We start from the raw sequence: 17,021 nt of genomic DNA, 5'->3' as shown, positions 1-17,021 counted from the left end.
GCGAGGCGGGAGCAAGTGTCCCCTCCGCTGCGCCTACTGCGGGCGGGAGGGTGGCGTCCGTGGGATTCGGAGAAGAGACCCTGTAGTTAACGCATGAAAACCTCGGCCCCCCGCACCTCGAGAGCGCACGTTTCGCGACAGTGTTGCCACGCCTCCACTTGGTATCTCCCCTCCCGTGAGAGGCAAAGCCGGCTGGCTTAGGGGGGATACAAGGCCCGCGGCATTTCTAAGGAAGCCCACCTTGAACTCCCATCCAGCCAAACCCTTAAGTCCTAAGGCCGCGGACAGAGTCCAGCAAAACCCTGGCCGCGGCGGTCTCCTGCGACGGCTGATGGTCTGCCCCCAAACCCCAGCTCTCGAGCTAGCTCCCGGCCCGACCCGGAGCTCGCGCGGAGGTGGGAGGGCTGTGACGTCACAACCAGGCTTCTCCGCCCCGAACAAGGACCCTGATTGTGATTGGATAATGCGGATGAAGGCGGTGATGGGGAAGAAGGGCGGGAACAAATCCCAGAGACAAAGAAAGAAGGCCTTTGGGTGGGACACAAAGGGAGGGGCCCCGGCCCGAGGTCCCTCTATAAAGCTTGATTCCGGGGCCGCGGCTTTAGGGAGCAGAGCGGACGGATACCCGGGCTTCGGCCCGATGGTCCCCAGCCCGCTGCGGTGGGGGCGGGGCCTCGGGGCGGGGCCAAGTTGAACCGGGAGGCGGGGCGGGGCCGCTGACAGCGGTCCCCGGGTGGGGCCATGGAGAGGCGGGAGGCTCCGGGGGCTGCTGGCGGCCTCTGCGGGGAATCCCCGGGAGCGGCACCCAAGGGTGTGCCAGAAAGAGTCGGAGCGGAGGCGGCCGACGCCGGGCCGCCGTCCGGGGTGGTCCCGTCTCAGGGTTCTGGGCCCTCCCCGCACTCCGGGGAAATCGTAACTTGCGCTTCTGGTTCTAGCCGGCCCACCGGGGGGGTAGCTGTCCTCGGTTCGGGGCCCCACTGGCCCCCGGGGGAGGTTGCGAGCCTCGGCGCCGGGTCCGGGGCACACCCTGACGGATTACCTGCCCCCTTCCCTGAAGCCAGTGTGTGCGGGACCTGCAGCCCCGGGTCGGGGGGCTCTGGGGTGTACAGCTGGGAATGCAGTCCATCGCGCTCCGGGTCAACCTGCTTGAACCTCCACAAACCTTGTGAGGACTGGCCCCGCAGCATCCTAAAGACCAGCACCACCATCCTGATGCAGAAATCCCTTAGCGCTGACAAGTACGGAATCCAGCTCGGCCGGCTCCCGGCGCGGAGCCCCGAGGGAGGGGTGCCGGACACTGGCGGGGGCGGAGCTCGGGGAGGGGGTGGAGTCCCGACAACCTGGAAGCCGGGACGGCACAGGGCCACTGGGTGGGAAACCCGAGGTCCCGGGCCTTGCGGAGAGCAGCGGGTGCCCCGTCCACGCTGGCTACACGGTGCGTGCAGATCATTGGGTGTAATCCCGATCCCCAGGCTCCTCTGCCTCGGACACGACGAGAGGGTACAAGGAAAAGGTTTTGAATGAAGGAATGAGGGAGGGCTGTAAGGAGGAGGCCGCCGGGAAGTTTCCTCCCCATTTCTTGTGTCTTTCCCCTACTCCAGGAAAAAGGCCCAGCGGTGGGATGAAATGAACATCCTGGCCACCTACCACCCCGCTGACAAGGATTATGGGTTTATGAAGGTGGATGAGCCCAGCACCCCCTACCACAGGTGTGGAGCCCGCAGCCCTAGCCTTCAGCCCAGACCCTTCACTATTCAAAGGGGGTTTGGGGAGGCAGAGAGGTCTCAGGGACTGGATACTGCCTGGTGCCCCCCCTCTCAGCCCTGCTCCTTCCCTCCGCTGCAGGCTGCAGGACAGCGATGAGGACATGCCTGGGGCGGTCTCTCACACAGTGACTCCCCAGGCGCTGGCTGAAAGGTGAGAGGCCCACCAGATATCAGTAGGGATGTGGGGCCTCTTCCTTCCTCCCCCCCTGGGGTCAGAGCCCCCTCTGCTTTTTGGCCACCAGAATGGGAAGAACTTCAATTCCTATCAGGACTGACCAAGGCCAAGGTGGGAGAGAGCAAGGCAGCGAGTCCTCATCTACCACCTGCCCCCCTTGTCCTCTCCCCTTGGGTGCCAACTAGTCTCCTTCCCCTTCAGGTTTGCAACAATGGACAATTTCTACCCCAAGGTCCTGCGGTACCGTAATAAGAGAAGCTCAGAGTCTTCAGACATCTTTTCCAAGACACGTGAGATGAGGGGTCGGGGCTGAGTGGAAAGGGGAGGCAGAGTGAACCCTCGGCAGGAGCCTGGCAGGAAAGCCCAGCTCTTACCATGGCCCACAGACTCCAGTGATTTTGACAAGCACCGAAAGTCGCACTATGATGAGGGAAAGTTCCTCAAGGCTCAGAAAAGCCTTCCCTTCAGTAAAAACAAGCCCTGCCATGGGGCTCGCTCCAGTCTGGGCAGCGGTAGTCAGGTCATGGAGCCCAGGCCTGTGGAGAGAGGCCGGATGGGAGGACTGACCGGAGAAGTCCAAGATGAGATTTGTCTGGTGACCAGGAACCACGTCCCAGAAGTCAAGGGTTAGCCCTGGGTCTTGAGAGGGAGGTGATGGGAGGCAAGCCCAGGGAAGACAGAAAGCAGCTGGGGGCGTCTGGGTGACTCAGTGGGTTAAAACCTCTGCCTTTGGCTCAGGTCATGGTCTCAGGGTTCTGGGATCAAGCCCTACATCGGGCTCTCTGCTCGGCAGGGAGCCTGCTTTCCTTCCTCTCTCTCTGCCTGCCTCTCTGCCTACTTGTGATCTCTGTCTGTCCAATAAATAAATAAAATCTTTTTTTTTAATAAATAAAATCTTTAAATAAAAAAAAGAAAGAAAGAAAGCAACTGGGGTGGGGTCCTCAGCACGACCCTCAGGAAGCCCGAGAAAGGTGTGGGGGACGGAGAGCTCGCTGGGGTTTCCTAACGTGGGAGAAGGGCATAGAATGGAGATGAGAACCCAGGGCCTGAGCTTCTCCCCTGTGCAGGGGGGGCTCTTATGGACACCTGTGGATCCCTGGATGCCCCAGGCAGCTGGAAGACTCAGTGTGATTGGGATGACTCCTCAGATCCCCCTACCTTCAGAAACCCATCCCTGCCTTCAGCCACCGTCATGTGGGACCAGGACGTTGATCAGCAGCGCAAGGAGTATTATAGCAAGGGAAGGTACCTCAGATGCTCTCCCCACCCAGAGCTTGAGGAGGACACAGAAGACGAGCCCGAGCAGCGGGACAGTGAGAGCCGGCGGGGTCAGCCCGGGGCAGGGGGTGCCAACAACCAACAGACTTGAGGGGTGCCCCAACCTTGACCCCCTGATCCTGCCAGGCTCTGCAGATTTTAACTGGGTGATTGAGAGTCCCACAGGCACTGAGATCCGTCTACTGGAGCACACAGAAAGCCCCGTTCAGGATCCCCGGGCCTCCGAGGAGTCCCTGGCAGGGACATCGCAGCCTGGTGAGGGCACTGGGCCACAAGGCTTGGCTCTTGGCCAGCTCCCATCCCCCCAACCGCCCTTCTTTGCATACCAGGGTAGATCGCAACAGATGCCAAGAGCGGCCTCAAGCATCCTGGTGTGCAAGGCCCAAGTTGTACAGAGAGGAACCGGGGAGGCTCAGAAGGGACGGGAACCCCCTCTAGCTTGGGACTACCCGCTGGCCCCATGCCTCCTCCCTGACTCCTCTCTGCCACTCACCACATTGCAGGGTCTGCCCTATCCTCCAAAGACAGAGCAGAGTCAGGCTGGTGTCAGTGGGTGATATCCAAGGGGCTCGACTGGCGAAACCCAGAAAGCTTGGAGAAGGAACTTGGAAGCAGCCCACACTCTACACACCAAAACCAGTGCAGATGTGAGCCTGGGCAGGGGTGAGGGGCTGCCTGCGCTGGCCAAGGAGGGGGAGGGCCTGAGTGGGTAGCTTCTACAGAGTTTCAGGGAGGCAGGGGCCAGATCTCCCACCTGTTACAAGACAGCCAGTGACCCATTCCTTTCTCCGTCCAGATGAAACCCTGCAGATTCGATGGACACAGGAGGAGGAAAGCAGACAATAAAAACTGTAGCCAGCCTGGGGTGAGATGGGGGCCAGCGTCTCCCAGGCCTCACCCCTTCCAGGTGGACAATAAAGAGAAGTGCAGGAGCCTGGGTGCTGTGACTTGTTCACGTTGGATGGGCCTGCTCAGTCACCGAGGACAGGGGAGGAGGGAGGGACCTCCACCCACAGGAAACCACAGTGAGCAGAGCAGAGAAGAAAGCTGGGAGCAGCCTGGCGGACTGAACTCAGCAAGGGCTTTCGAGGCCCAGAAGCAGGGCTGCAGCAGGGGGCCAGCGCTTGGTGTGGCTCAACCAACCTTATATGTACCATGTTCGCATCTTTAGTTCTTCCAACAAGCCTGGGGGCTGGGGAGGGCCATCATCCCCACCTTCCAGATGAGCTAACCTGAGGAATCAATGAGCTTGCCCAGGGTCCCTCCGAGAAACAGAATCAGGACTTGAGCCTACATCTGCCAGCCCCCCCAATCGCTGTGTCCCCCAAGGAGAAAATCAGAGGGCCCAGGGCTCCCAGGAGGAAGGGGACAGCCAAGTCTCAGTGGGCGGGGCTACGGCTTCTCCGCCTGGCCCCGCCTCTGCCCCTCCCTTGCGCAGCCAGCAAGTGTGAAGTGAGAGGTCCTCCTTGGACACCCCTTACCCTTGGAGAAGGAATTGGGCACCCCCCCCACAGGCTCTTCCCCAGGAGAGGACCCCCTCCTCCTTCCTCATCAACCCCTCCGGGGGCAGGGAGCATCTCCACCGTGTACCCCTGCCCGTCAGTCCCAAGACAAGACAAGCTGAGATGACTGTCAAGCTGGATTTCGAGGAGTGTCTCAAGGACTCACCCCGTTTCCGGTAAGTGTGCACAGGTCTGGGGGACACAGGGGGGTGAGGTCCAACCCCCCTAAAACACACACACACACAGCCACCACGCACATAGCACACAGCCTTCCCCAGGCCAGATGTCCTTCTAGGGGACAAGTTCATAAAGGGACAAGATCAAACTCGAGGGCCAGAGTAGCACCTCCACTAGGCGACCCTGGGCTCTGATACTCTGCACCCCCTTTCTGGGCAGAGGGGGCCGCTCCAGCCCGTCTTCCCCCCCAGAGCTGACACTCTCTCCTCCCGTCTTGGGGACCCCTGCCCCTCCCCCAGCACCTGCTGGGGCGGTTAGCAACTTCCTGCCTGGGCCACATCCACCCTCCCATTACCCTTCCTGCTCAGCCTGGGCCCCACGAGCTCCCACACTACACAGAGGAAGGGAGCCCAAGAGGGCGGGTGGTCAAGCCCCTTCACCGATCAGTTTTTCTGTCTGTCCCATTACACACTAACCCCAACGCCAACCTTCCTGGGGGGCCCGGACCCAATGCACCCAGACTCTGTTCCGGTGACCCTGTGCCTCTCTTCCCAGAGCCTCCATCGAGCTGGTGGAAGCCGAGGTGTCAGAACTGGAGACCCGGCTGGAAAAGGTGATGGGGGAGAGGCAACCCAGGATGGCATTAAGATGAGAGGGGCGGGCTGGGGAGAAAAGTGGAGAACCTCAAATAGTTCCGAGCGTTGTTGAATACTAACCATGTGGGCTAAATACTATGGGGGTCACAGAGAAGGAGGTGGGGGCTATGTACCCCCAAGGAGCACAGGGTCTTGGAAGACCAGACTCCCTGTGGGCTTCCTGGGTCAGCTGCAAGCCCAGCCTTCCCCTGGGCCCTGGGCCTCCAGACACAGGGACGGCAAGATGTTTGCCCCAGGGCAGCCCACAGATGGCCTTGGGGAGATAAACCAGTTGAGTGAGACACTTAAACCTCAGACAGGAAGGCCATCCCGGGCCACTTTTCATAAAATGGGCACATGTGTGCTGACAAGGTGACATCAATTTGGATGGAAATGCAGCCACAGGAGCCGCGGGTGGCTGTCCCCTCCCTCTGCCACATGGCATGACCCGATCATGGGAGCGCTGTCTTGTGCCCTTGGCCATATTCCGTTGGGGCAGGATCAAGTCGCGTGTCTCACGCTGGTGGGGGGGTGATGCAAGGGAAGGGACCATCCAGGGTCACCTGAGAGCATGTCTGTCACACTTGCCAATTTGCATTCTTTTTTTTTTTTTAAGATTTTTTGTATTTATTTGTGTGAGAGAAAGAGCGAGAGTGAGCGAGCATGAAAAGAAGAAGGGTCAGAGGGAGAAGCCGACTCCCCGCCAAGCAGGGAGCCTGATACAGGAGTCAGTCACAGGACCCCAGGATCACGACCTGAGCCAAAGGCAGTTGCTTAACCCACTGAGCTACTCAGGCGCCTGCCAATATGTGTTCTTGTTTTCCCCCACTAGAACGTAAATGCCATGAAGGACTTTTATGTTCTGTGTTTGCTCAGTCCTCAGTGCCTATCCCACAGTCTGAAAGTTAGCCAACCATCAATTAATAGATAACATATTTTTATATATAATTTTTAAATATTTTTTTACAGATTTATTTATTTTAGCAATAGAGTGCCTATGAGCAGGGGAGTGGGAGAGACTCTCAGGCCGACTCCCCGCTGAATGTGGACCCTCTCCCCTCCCCCTCCCCACCTACATGGGACTCGATCTCTCAACCCTGAGATCATGACCTGAGCCGAAATCAAGAATCACAGGCTTAAGTGACTGAGCCACCCAGGAGCCGCTAAGCCTTTCTCAGTTAATTACAGACTTGCAAGAAGTTGCAAAGATAGCACCGGGAGGTCCCACTTACCCATCACCCAGCTTCCCCCAGTGCTGGCCTCTTGTTTAAGGCTAGTATGTTACCAAACCAGTAAAGTGATGAGGGCATGACACAAGGAACAGCCTAGAGAACTTACTTGGATTCTACCCATTTTGCATGTACAGTTGACCTTTGAACAACCTGAGGGTTAGAGGCGCTGACTCTCCATACTGTCAAAAATTTAAAATATAATTCCTCATTCCCCAAAAACTGTACTGATAGCCCACATTGATCAATAATGGAAACAGTCTATGAACATGTATTTCGTGTGTATCATATGTAACGTATACTGTTTTTACAATAAAGGGAGCTAGAGGAAAGCGTTAGAAAGTCAGAAGGAAGAGGGGTACCTGGTGGGGTCAGTCCAGAGAGCGTGCAACCCTGGATCTCCGGGTCATGAATTCAAGCCACATGTTGGGTGGGGTGCCTGGGTGGCTCAGTCAGTGAAGCGTCAGGTCATGATCCCAGGTCCCCGGATCGAGTCCCGCATAGGGCACCCTGCTCAGAGGAGAATTTGCTTCTCCCTCTGCCTCTCCTCTCAGCCCCGCTCATGTTCCTTCCCTCTCTCAAATAAATAAATAAAATCTTTAAAAATTAAAAAAAAAAAACATGTTGGATGTAGAGCTTACTTAAAAAAAATAATAAACAAAATTTTCAAAACAATGAGCCATAAGGAAGAAAAATACATGTGCAGGACTGTACTGTGTTTATCCAAAAAAGTTCACTTAGAAGTGGACCAGTGCAGTTCAAACCCATGTTCAAGATCGATTGTGCTCTTTCTTTCAAAAAGTCTTTGTAATTCAATGGCATTTAATCACATGCATATGTTCTTATAACCAGAATCACATTCAAAACACAAAAATCGGAGCGCCTGGGTAGCTCGGTAGGTTAAGCGTCTGCCTTCAGCTCAGGTCATGATCTTAGGGTCCTGGGATTGAGCCTCACATCTACCTCTGGGCAGAGTGTGGTGTCTGCTTAGGATCCTCTCCCTCCCTCTGCCTCTGCCCCTCCACCCCTCATGTGCTCTCTCTCTGTCTTTCTCTCTCAAGGAAGGAAGGAAGGCAGGAAGGGAAGGAGGGGAAAAGGGCACAAAACTCTACCACCAGAAGGAACCATTCGGTGCAGCCCTTTGTCCAGCTTCCCTCCCCTGCCTTCTGTCACCCGCAGCAAGCTCTCAACTGTTCTTCTCCAGACTTTTGCCATTTCTAGAATGTTCCATAAGTGCAACCGTCCATTATGTGGCTTCTCTCTTTTTCTTCTCTCAGAGTATGCCCTTGAAGTCCACTCAGGTTGTTACGTTTCAGCACAAGGAGTTCCTGTGTGGATAGTCCGTGCCTTTGTGTTGCTGAGCACTCTTTCGTTGGCACGGATGGACAAGTTTATCCCCAGTTCTGTCTCAGGAAGTCTCATTTTTGGGGAAAGGGTGGTAGGTAGGGAAGAAACAGCCACTCAGGATCCCAGCTGCAGCCAGTGACACTGTGAGCATCTGGGTCCTTGCGCCTGACCACAGACAGCTGACGGTGGTACCTGATTAGGTCGGGTCGTAACTGGTCGGATCGTGGCTGGTCTCCTGACCATGACTCACCCTGTCGGCTACTTTCAGGTCCATTCTATTTCCCTGCAGCCTTTGTCAGCCCTCGAAAGTGTCTATCAGTTCAACCAAATTTCACTGATGACCCAGGGCTCCAACTCTCCGAGACCCCGCTGCCCCGGGATTTCCCTATACAACTTCCCTGGTCTCCTGCCCCCTGGGCTGAGCTGAAGGGCTCCTTAGACACTCACTCTATCCCAGCTGTGTTGACTCAGGTCAGAGCCAAGCGGTGTCCCCTCGGGGACCGTGGTTCCCAAACCAGGGCCCGAGATCAGGAGACCTCACTCCAGCGCCTGGCTCTTCCAGAGGGACCCTCCTCGGGCCAGATGCAATGGGCCCCTGGAGCACCCTAAGGTGCCATGTTTGCTCTAGCCCGGTGGCCGGATGGCTAATTCATCTTAATAAGGGGGATGCTCAGTGAGCACGGGGTGGAATGACTCCAGACAGGGAAGGGCTGACGAACCTATCCCCAGCCGGGTGGCCATTTATCCCGCAAGCCGGACACTGACCGAGGCTGGGGTTTCCGGGGAGTGCTGCACCCAGGCAATTGGGGGCAGGATGGGAGACAGGGCAGGGGACAGAGGAAGACGTTTGGGGGTGGAGAGGAGGCGACACTAGCTTTGGTGAGAGGCTGGGAGAGGTTTTTAGCTGGGCACAGAGCGGTGGGAGCCAAGACGCAGACTGAGAAATCTCCCTTCCTGCCAAAGGGAGAGGAGGGGTGCCCAGTATGGGGGCACATGGCATAACTCCCCCTTAACCCCGTTGCTTCTTAGCTCCTCAAGCTGGGGAATGGCCTTCTGGAAAGTGGGCGCCATTACCTTGCCGCTGGCCGTACCTTCGTCGCGGGCATTTGTGACCTGGCCCGCCTGGGTCCCCCAGAGCCCATGATGGCGGTATGTCGAGCCGGCTGGGGTCTGCAGTGCAGAGATCCTCTGGAGGGGGAGGGAGGGCCTGGGGTGTCGGGGTGCCAGGCTGGAGCAGGGCTGGGGCTGTGGCCTGAGACAGCCCTGGCAGGCTGGGTGCAGACAGCCTGCCAGCCCACGCCTGGTACTCTGTCTCTGCCTCTCCGTGCCCAGGAGTGTCTGGACAAATTCACCGAGAGCCTTAACCACAAGCTGGACAGCCACGCGGTAAGGGGGGGCACAGGAGGGACTGGTGGTGGGGAGCAGTGCTCTCTGTGGCCTGACCTCCCCTGCCCATTTCTGTTCCCCGCACCCCCACAGGAGCTTCTAGATGCCACCCAGCACACACTGCAGCAGCAAATCCAGACCCTGGTCAAGGAGTGAGTTGGGAGGGGAAACCAGTCTTCTGTCCCTCTTCCCGCCACCTTAAGGGCCCCCCTGAATGGAGGAGCTGTGAGGTTGGGGGTTTCTGATGGCCCGACTGCTGTCCCCCATCCCCACACCCCCTTGGAGTCCGGACTGGAAGGCCATACATGGGCCGCCCACCTGGGACTTCTCTGCGGGGGCTGGTGGGGGTGGGTACCTTGTTCTGCACGTTACCCCTTCCCTCCACCACAGGGGTCTCCGGGGGTTCCGAGAGGCTCGCCGGGATTTCTGGAGGGGGGCTGAGAGCCTGGAGGCTGCTCTCATCCACAACGCTGAGGTCCCCAGGCGCCGGGCCCAGGAGGCAGAAGAGGCGGGAGCTGCCTTGAAGACCGCCAGGGCCGGGTACCAGGGGCGAGCACTGGATTATGCCCTCCAGGTACCTGCTGCCACCTGTCTCCCTCCCCGTCCCCCGGGATCCCAGGGCCTCTGGCCCCTCAAGGCTGTCAAGGTCCCCGTGCATTGGGAAAGGGCACTGTGTTTTCAAGACTGACCTGAGGTTTTTTGGGGACCCTCAGATCAACGTGATTGAGGACAAGAGGAAGTTTGACATCATGGAGTTTGTGAGTTTCGGTGTCCACGAGGGCAGGATGGGGAGGAGCCTGCTGATGGGGGCCGGGAGGGGAGAGGGAAAGCCAGAAGGTTCCCCTGTCAGCTCTGCACCCTGCCCGCCTTGTCGCCCAGGTGCTGCGTCTGGTGGAGGCCCAGGCTACCCATTTCCAGCAGGGCCACGAGGAGCTGGGCCGGCTGGCCCGGTATCGCAGGGAGCTGGGCGCCCAGGTGAGGCCCTGGTGGGTGGTGGGACGGGCGGTGGTGAGCACCAGGGTGGGCAGGCTGGTGGTGGAGGGAGAAAGGGGGCTCTGAGAGGCTGTCCGGTCCTGGTTGGGGGAGGTCGGAGGATACCTGAAATGTCCCTCCTTCCGCCCAGTTGCACCAGCTGGTCCTGAATTCAGCGCGCGAGAGGAGGGACATGGAGCAGAGGCACGTGCTGCTGAAGCAGAAGGTGAGGCCTCCGGGTGCGGTGGGGCCTGGCTCAGGCCCCTCTGCCCACTTCAGCTGCCTTTTGACCCCCTTGTTCCCCCAGGAGCTCGGAGGGGAGGAGCCAGAGCCAAGCCTCAAGGAAGGGCCCAGTGGGCTCCTCATGGAGGGCCACCTCTTCAAGCGCGCCAGCAACGCCTTCAAGACCTGGAGCAGGTGAGGGGTGGGGGGACCCCAATTGCCCAAACCAGCTCCATTCAGCGTTTTTTGAATGGTGACAGGGTACTAAGTGGTGAGAAAACAGGCAAAACCTGCTGCCCCCACAGACCATCCATCCCCAGCAGCAAAGCTGTCCAGTCAATCCTGTTAGGTTGGAAATGTGAGAAAGTAGGGGTGCAGAGAGCTGGTGAGGGGCTGCCATTCTAGAGAATGTGGTCGGGCCGGCTTCCGGCTTCATAGGAAGGTGATGGCTTCCCAGGGAAGACCTGAAGGACACCTGGGGGGAGAAGGTTCTAGGCAGGGGGAGGAGCCAGCACTGAACCCAGGAGGGTCAGAGGGACAGAGAGGGGCACAAGGGTGTGGACAGAGAGAGGGAGGAGGGCGCAGGGAGGGGGAGATGTAGCCGGAGCCACCGAGAGGGCTTTGCGGGCTTCCCTGGGGACTTAGGAACCACTGCAGGGGTGTGGGGGGTCACCTGCTCTGACTTGGCTCCTTCCCATAGAGGATATTTGCGCAAATTGGAAAACCGAACCCCTTCCCTAAGATACTTCCATCTGTCAAAGAAACTGGCAAGCGACTCAGGGCCTCTGGCAGGCTCAGTCGGTGGAGGCTGGGACTCTAGATTTTGGGGCAGTGGGTTCGGGCCCCACGTAGGTGTGGTGAATACTTCAAAAAAAGTATTATAGCAGGAGCCTAATTTTATTGGGAAAAAGCATTTTACTGCCATCTACTGGAACGTTGTCTTCACAATTGCTCAAACCTCGGTTGTCTGGGGTGTGAGCAGCTTCTGTGCACACTGGCACAGCCCTGTGTCCTCCCAACGGGATGGGAGGGTCTGCCCGGCTCTCACCGCCACCCTTATGGGGCAGAGGGCACAGCCTGTCCAGTGTCCCTGTCCCGAGCTCGTCCCGATGCCCCCCACGCCCACGACTCTCTTTCTGCCTCCTCCAGACGCTGGTTCACTATCCAGAGCAACCAACTGGTTTACCAGAAGAAGTACAAGGTAGGCAGGTGGCGTCCCGGACGCCAGGGCCCAGGGACCCTCAGCCCTCGATACAGCTGGCTGGCTGGCTGCCCCTGGTCACCTTCCCCTTCCAGGACCCCGTGACTGTGGTGGTGGACGACCTTCGCCTCTGCACGGTGAAGCTCTGCCCGGACTCGGAGAGGCGGTTCTGCTTTGAGGTCGTGTCCCCCAGCAAGTGAGTGTAGGGCCCATGGCAGAGACATCTTGGAGGTCCCCATCCAGCAGCAGGCATTAACCCTTCGGTGGCTGGATTGGGGGGAGGCCATCTGGGGGTGTCCTGGAGGGAGGGATGGGGCAATGAGGTATATTTAGAAAGAATGGACCATGTAGTCCCAAATCTCTGTTCGGCTGGTGTTTTGCATGTTGGGACGACTGGGCCCCATCGAGTAGCATGTCAGCCAGCCGACCCTGGCACGTGGCTCCCCGGGCCTCAGACTGCCCCCTCTGCTCCCCACTCCTGCAGGTCCTGCCTCCTGCAGGCAGACTCCGAGCGCCTCTTGCACCGGTGGGTCAGCGCCGTGCAGAGCAGCATAGCCTCGGCCTTCAGCCAGGCCCGCCTGGATGACAGCCCCCGGGGGCCTGGCCAGGTGCCTTCCCGTGGACGGTGCAGGGAACGGGGGTCCCCGGGGAGGGGAGGTCCACCCCTTCCCCAGGCCCCAGGGCCAGTCTCTCTTCCTTTGTCTCCCCCAGGGCTCGGGATACCTGGCTTCGGGCTCCTCAGCTACCCTGGGCTGTGGCGGGATGGCCCGGGGCAGGGAGCCCGGTGGAGGGGGGCACGTGGCCGCCCAGGTGCAGGGCGTGGACGGCAATGCCCAGTGCTGCGACTGCCGCGAGCCAGCCCCAGAGTGGGCCAGCATCAACCTGGGCGTCACCCTCTGCATCGAGTGCTCTGGCATCCACAGGTCACTCCCCGTCACCCCCGTGGGGGCCCCACTCCTTCCTGCTGGGGGAGGGGGAGAGGGCCAGCTGAAGCCCAGCGTGCAGGCTCCACCCTCCCTCCCACCCTGCCCTGGCTCACACAGGGCACCGTGTCCTGGTCCTGCCCGAGGAGTTTATTGGCTTGACTGGGGTGTGGGGTCAGGGCTCTTGAGGGCTGGGGAACCCACGAAGAGCAGAGAGAGAGGAGAGGCCTCAAGGCCTCTGCGAGTCTGGCAGAAGCAGGGGTCGGGGGTGCAGGGGGATCCACAGGGTGAGAGAAGGGAGGTGGCTGGAAATGATGAGGCCTGAAAACTGACCTGGAGGAGAAAGGAGAAGAGGAAGCAGTAGGCAGAGCCAGGCCGGGCGGCCCCCAGCCCTGTGGCCGCCTGGTCAGCGCCTGCGGCCCCACAGCAGGCCTGATCTCCACTCTGGCTTTCCAGGAGCCTCGGGGTTCATTTCTCCAAAGTCCGGTCTCTGACCCTTGACTCGTGGGAGCCAGAGCTGGTGAAGGTGACTTGGGGCGCTGCGATGAGAAAGGGGGAGCGGGGTGAGTTCCGAGCTGCATGCCCCCAGGGCTCAGACACTCACCTCCCTCCCACCTGTCTGTCTCTGCCTCTGCCTGCACCTCCGGAAGCTTATGTGTGAGCTGGGGAATGTCGTCATCAACCAGATCTATGAGGCCCGCGTGGAGGCCTTGGCCGTGAAGAAGCCAGGGCCTAGCTGCTCCCGGTGAGGGTGGGGGTGGGGTGGAGCTGCTTACGGGGAGGAAGAGGGTCTGGGACTGGAGGAGGGGAGACGGGCCCCCTCTTCCCCACCATGCTCTGCCAGGCAGGAGAAGGAGGCCTGGATTCATGCCAAGTACGTGGAGAAGAAGTTCCTGACCAAGCTTCCTGAGATTCGGGGGCGAAGAGGTGGCCGGGGGCCCCCCAAGGGGCAGCCTCCTCTGCCCCCCAAGCCTTCCGTCAGGCCCCGGCCAGGGAGCCTCAGATCCAGGCCAGGTATAGCCTTGCTCAGACATTTATGGAGCCCGGCTGTGTGCCCAGCACTCTGCCAGGAGGCACAGAGCATGAGGCCCTGGCCTTCCCCTTGCCAGGGCTGGGGGTTGGGGGGTGGCCCACACCAGCATGGGTTCTTTTTTCACAAGGCAAGAGTTTCAGGGGTTAAGTGAAGGACGGGAGGGAGTGTAGGGCTAGACACAGGTAGCGAGGGTCTCAACTGCATGAGAAAAATCAGGAGTGAGAAGGAGCCCGCTGGGGGTCCCAGAGGTGGGTGGAGGGCGTGTGCTTGGCCAGAGTGCAGGGAACGGGGCGTGGAGGCTGAGTGCTCACTGGAGAGGTCTGGGCTGCCCAGTAGTTGAACAGGAAGAGGTTAAGGAATGATGCTGTCCCTGCCCCATGCCTGGCACACACCCCAACCCTCCCCCTCCCACTGCAGTCCTGGGAGTCCCGAAGGCCTCCCTGTAGAGCATCTGGGGACTGTGCTGAGAATTTTGTACCAGACTCACAGCCGATTCCCTCCACCAGAGCCCCCGTCCGAGGACCTGGGCAGCCTCCACCCTGGGGCCCTGCTGTTTCGAGCTGCTGGGCACCCTCCCTCCCTCCCCACCATGGCTGATGCCCTGGCCCATGGAGCTGATGTCAACTGGGTGAACGCTGGCCAAGAGAATGCCACTCCCTTGATCCAGGCCACAGCTGCTGTGAGTCTCACTGACCTCCCCGTCCCTTAGGCTCCTTCCCTCTGATCCCTCTCTGATTTGGGGCCCACCTCTCACCCTTCCTCCGACCCCATAAGGAATGATGACCGAGAGACACTGGTTGCTAGGGGTGTGTGTGGTCTGGGAGCAGATCACCTGGGTTTGAATCTGAGCTCCCACCGCTCACAGTTGTGAAGCTCTGTGTGCCTCAGTTCGCTCATCTGTAAAATAAGGTCACACACCTCATGAGATTGTACTGTGGACTTCACGGGTCAGTACAGCTAAAGAGGTAGAGCAGAGCCGGACGCACCATATCCCAGCCCCTGGACAGACCCCATCCTAAAACATCTTGGGTCAGCTTATAAAGATGCTACCTTCTCTTCCTTCTCAACCCTTCTGTGCAGAATTCTCTTCTGGCCTGTGAATTTCTCCTCCAGAACGGGGCGAACGTGAACCAAGTGGACAACCATGGCCGGGGGCCGCTGCACCATGCAACCATTCTGGGCCACACGGGGTAGGAGCGGGCAGGGACCCCGGCTGCGGGAAGGAAGGGCGCGCGGATGGGGTGAGTGGCCGGCTGAACCTCGCTATCCTTTCCAGGCTGGCCTGTCTGTTCCTGAAACGGGGGGCCGATCTGGGAGCTCGGGACTCAGAAGGCAAAGACCCTCTGACCATCGCCATGGAAACGGCCAACGCTGACATTGTCACCTTGTAAAGAGATCCATGGGCGGGGCTAGAGCTTGCCCCACCCATCTGGGGCGGAGCTAACGCCGGGAGCGGGCGGGATCCCGGACCCGGCCTGGGAGAGGCTGTAGCGAGTGTAGACTGGGGCGTGGAGCAGTAAGGGGGGCGGGTAGGGTCCACGGATGGTGAGGTCCGCCCGCGTGAGGGGCTTCGTGGCCCCAAGCGTCTGCAAGCACTGGCCTCGGGGGAGCAGGTGACTTTACCACCGGAGCTCCGAGGGTGGGCACCTGGGAGTGGGGCCGCCACGAGAGAGTCCCTGGGCCGTAATTCCTCCCCTCCAGGCTCCGCTTGGCGAAGATGAGAGAGGTGGAAGCGGCCCAGGGCCAGGCAGGTAAAGAGCCTCCCGCCCCGCCCCACACTGCAGTTCTGGGCTTCTGGGCCCTGAAGGCCCGCCGGGCCGCCCTCGTTACTTCCACGGCCGAGTCCACAGACTCACACCCGGCGCGCGGGAGGGCGCACGGGAGGGCGCACGTCCCCGCGACGCCGCCTAGCGCCTGCCCAGCCCGGCCTCCCTCCCCTCAGGGGATGAGACGTATCTGGACATCTTCCGCGACTTCTCCCTCATGGCGTCGGACGACCCGGAGAAGCTGAGCCGCCGCAGTCACGACCTCCACACGCTTTGATCCCCGGCCCTCGCGCGCCCGCGCCTCCGACCCTGTCTCCCCCGACCCCGCCGCCCCTGGGCCATTAAAGCCTCCGTGCTGTGCGCCTCGCGTCTTGCTTCCCCTGCAGGGCGCCTCCCTCGGGCCAGGCCGGGCGGCGGGCGCGCAAGGGGTCTGCGAGCTCTAGCCGGCGATGTGGACGCGGCCTGGCGCCGGGCGGGTCTGGGGCGGGGCTCTCGGCCTCTGGCGACATGGCCAGACGCATCCGGCCGGGGAGAGGCCGCCCGCGTGGGCTGGGGGGCCGGCCTCCCGGAGGGGGCAGCTGGCGTCGGGCCGGGACTAAGAGGCGGGGTGCGGCCACCCCGGCCGACAGGCATCCCCGGAATGCGGCGGCTCAGCACCCGCCCCCTCGGGAATTCCCGATGGGAGCGACCGGGCGGACACCGCCCCCAGACCCGGGACGGCCGGGCCTCTGGCCACTCGCTGGGCCGCAGACGTGAGGTCGGGCACATCTGGGGGCCCGCGGGGCGGTCGCGGCCACATCCGGAGCGACGTGCCTGAATCACTATGGGGATCCCACCCCCGCCCGCGTGCGCCAGCCCTGCTCGTCCGCCCAGTCTCTCCGGTTCCTGACTCTCGGCTCCCACCTCCACCCCGGCCGCGCGCGAGCCCCGCGGGGGCGGGGGGCGGGGCGCCAGGGAGGCGGGGCTGTCTCTTAAAGGGCCCCAGTCGCTGCCCTTAGGCCACTTCCTGGGGGCGGAGAGGACTGCGGCGGCTGCGGCGACAGCCGGGGAGGCGACGGAGCCCGGGTCCCGAGACTCCCGGCTGCTCCCATCAGAGTCCTTCGGTGGTCCCGGCTCGCGCTGAACGCGCATCCCCGACCCCCGGCCGCTAGAGAGGCACCTCCGCGCCCGCTCCCGTCAGCCCCGCCTCTGCCTCCCGAGACCCGCGCCGGAGCCGGGCCAGGCCAGGCCTGCGACGGGCTCCCGGGGCCCTGCGTGCACTCGCCCGCGGAGACGGCGATCTGCCCGAGAACTCGGAAGCTGGGTACTTCCGAGGGTCGGCCTGTGCTCGCCACCGTCACCTGCTGGTTGGATTCCGGAAACTCGCTGTCTGAAGCCCTCAGAGCCCAGCTGCTGACTCTCCGCCCAGA

General features: G+C 60.8%; 2 protein-coding genes across 3 annotated transcripts; both read left to right on the top strand.

The window, feature by feature from the left end:
- Positions 1–66: 66 nt before the first annotated feature.
- LOC131815888 (uncharacterized) lies at positions 67–3,458 on the top strand. Its single transcript, XM_059147981.1, has 6 exons — positions 67–1,238; positions 1,602–1,709; positions 1,846–1,917; positions 2,143–2,231; positions 2,328–2,567; positions 3,009–3,458. The coding sequence occupies exons 1-6, from the start codon at positions 742–744 to the stop codon at positions 3,308–3,310; spliced, it is 1,308 nt and encodes a 435-aa protein (XP_059003964.1). The 5' UTR covers positions 67–741; the 3' UTR covers positions 3,311–3,458.
- A 627-nt stretch (positions 3,459–4,085) lies between these two features.
- Positions 4,086–15,972, top strand: ACAP1 (ArfGAP with coiled-coil, ankyrin repeat and PH domains 1). Of its 2 annotated transcripts, none has more exons than XR_009347879.1 (22): positions 4,086–4,897; positions 5,454–5,511; positions 9,139–9,258; positions 9,442–9,495; positions 9,589–9,647; positions 9,886–10,069; positions 10,209–10,253; positions 10,375–10,470; positions 10,619–10,693; positions 10,775–10,884; positions 11,839–11,890; positions 11,986–12,086; positions 12,375–12,498; positions 12,602–12,813; positions 13,270–13,339; positions 13,464–13,558; positions 13,658–13,827; positions 14,353–14,525; positions 14,927–15,036; positions 15,123–15,459; positions 15,548–15,597; positions 15,789–15,875. XR_009347879.1 is itself a non-coding variant. In XM_059147975.1 (22 exons), exons 1-22 carry the CDS (start codon positions 4,845–4,847, stop codon positions 15,887–15,889), a joined length of 2,223 nt encoding a protein of 740 aa, XP_059003958.1. In that variant the 5' UTR covers positions 4,087–4,844; the 3' UTR covers positions 15,890–15,972. The 2 variants fall into 2 exon arrangements, 1 of the variants encoding a protein (XP_059003958.1); XM_059147975.1 differs by having other exon boundaries at positions 4,087–4,897; positions 15,123–15,233; positions 15,789–15,972.
- The last annotated feature ends 1,049 nt before the right edge of the window (positions 15,973–17,021 follow it).

The sequence above is a fragment of the Mustela lutreola genome, chromosome 15, assembly GCF_030435805.1.
Source record: "Mustela lutreola isolate mMusLut2 chromosome 15, mMusLut2.pri, whole genome shotgun sequence".
NCBI lineage: Eukaryota > Metazoa > Chordata > Mammalia > Carnivora > Mustelidae > Mustela > Mustela lutreola.
The sequence above is the reverse complement of the archived record's forward strand: the minus strand, read 5'-3'. Positions and strand labels throughout refer to the sequence as shown.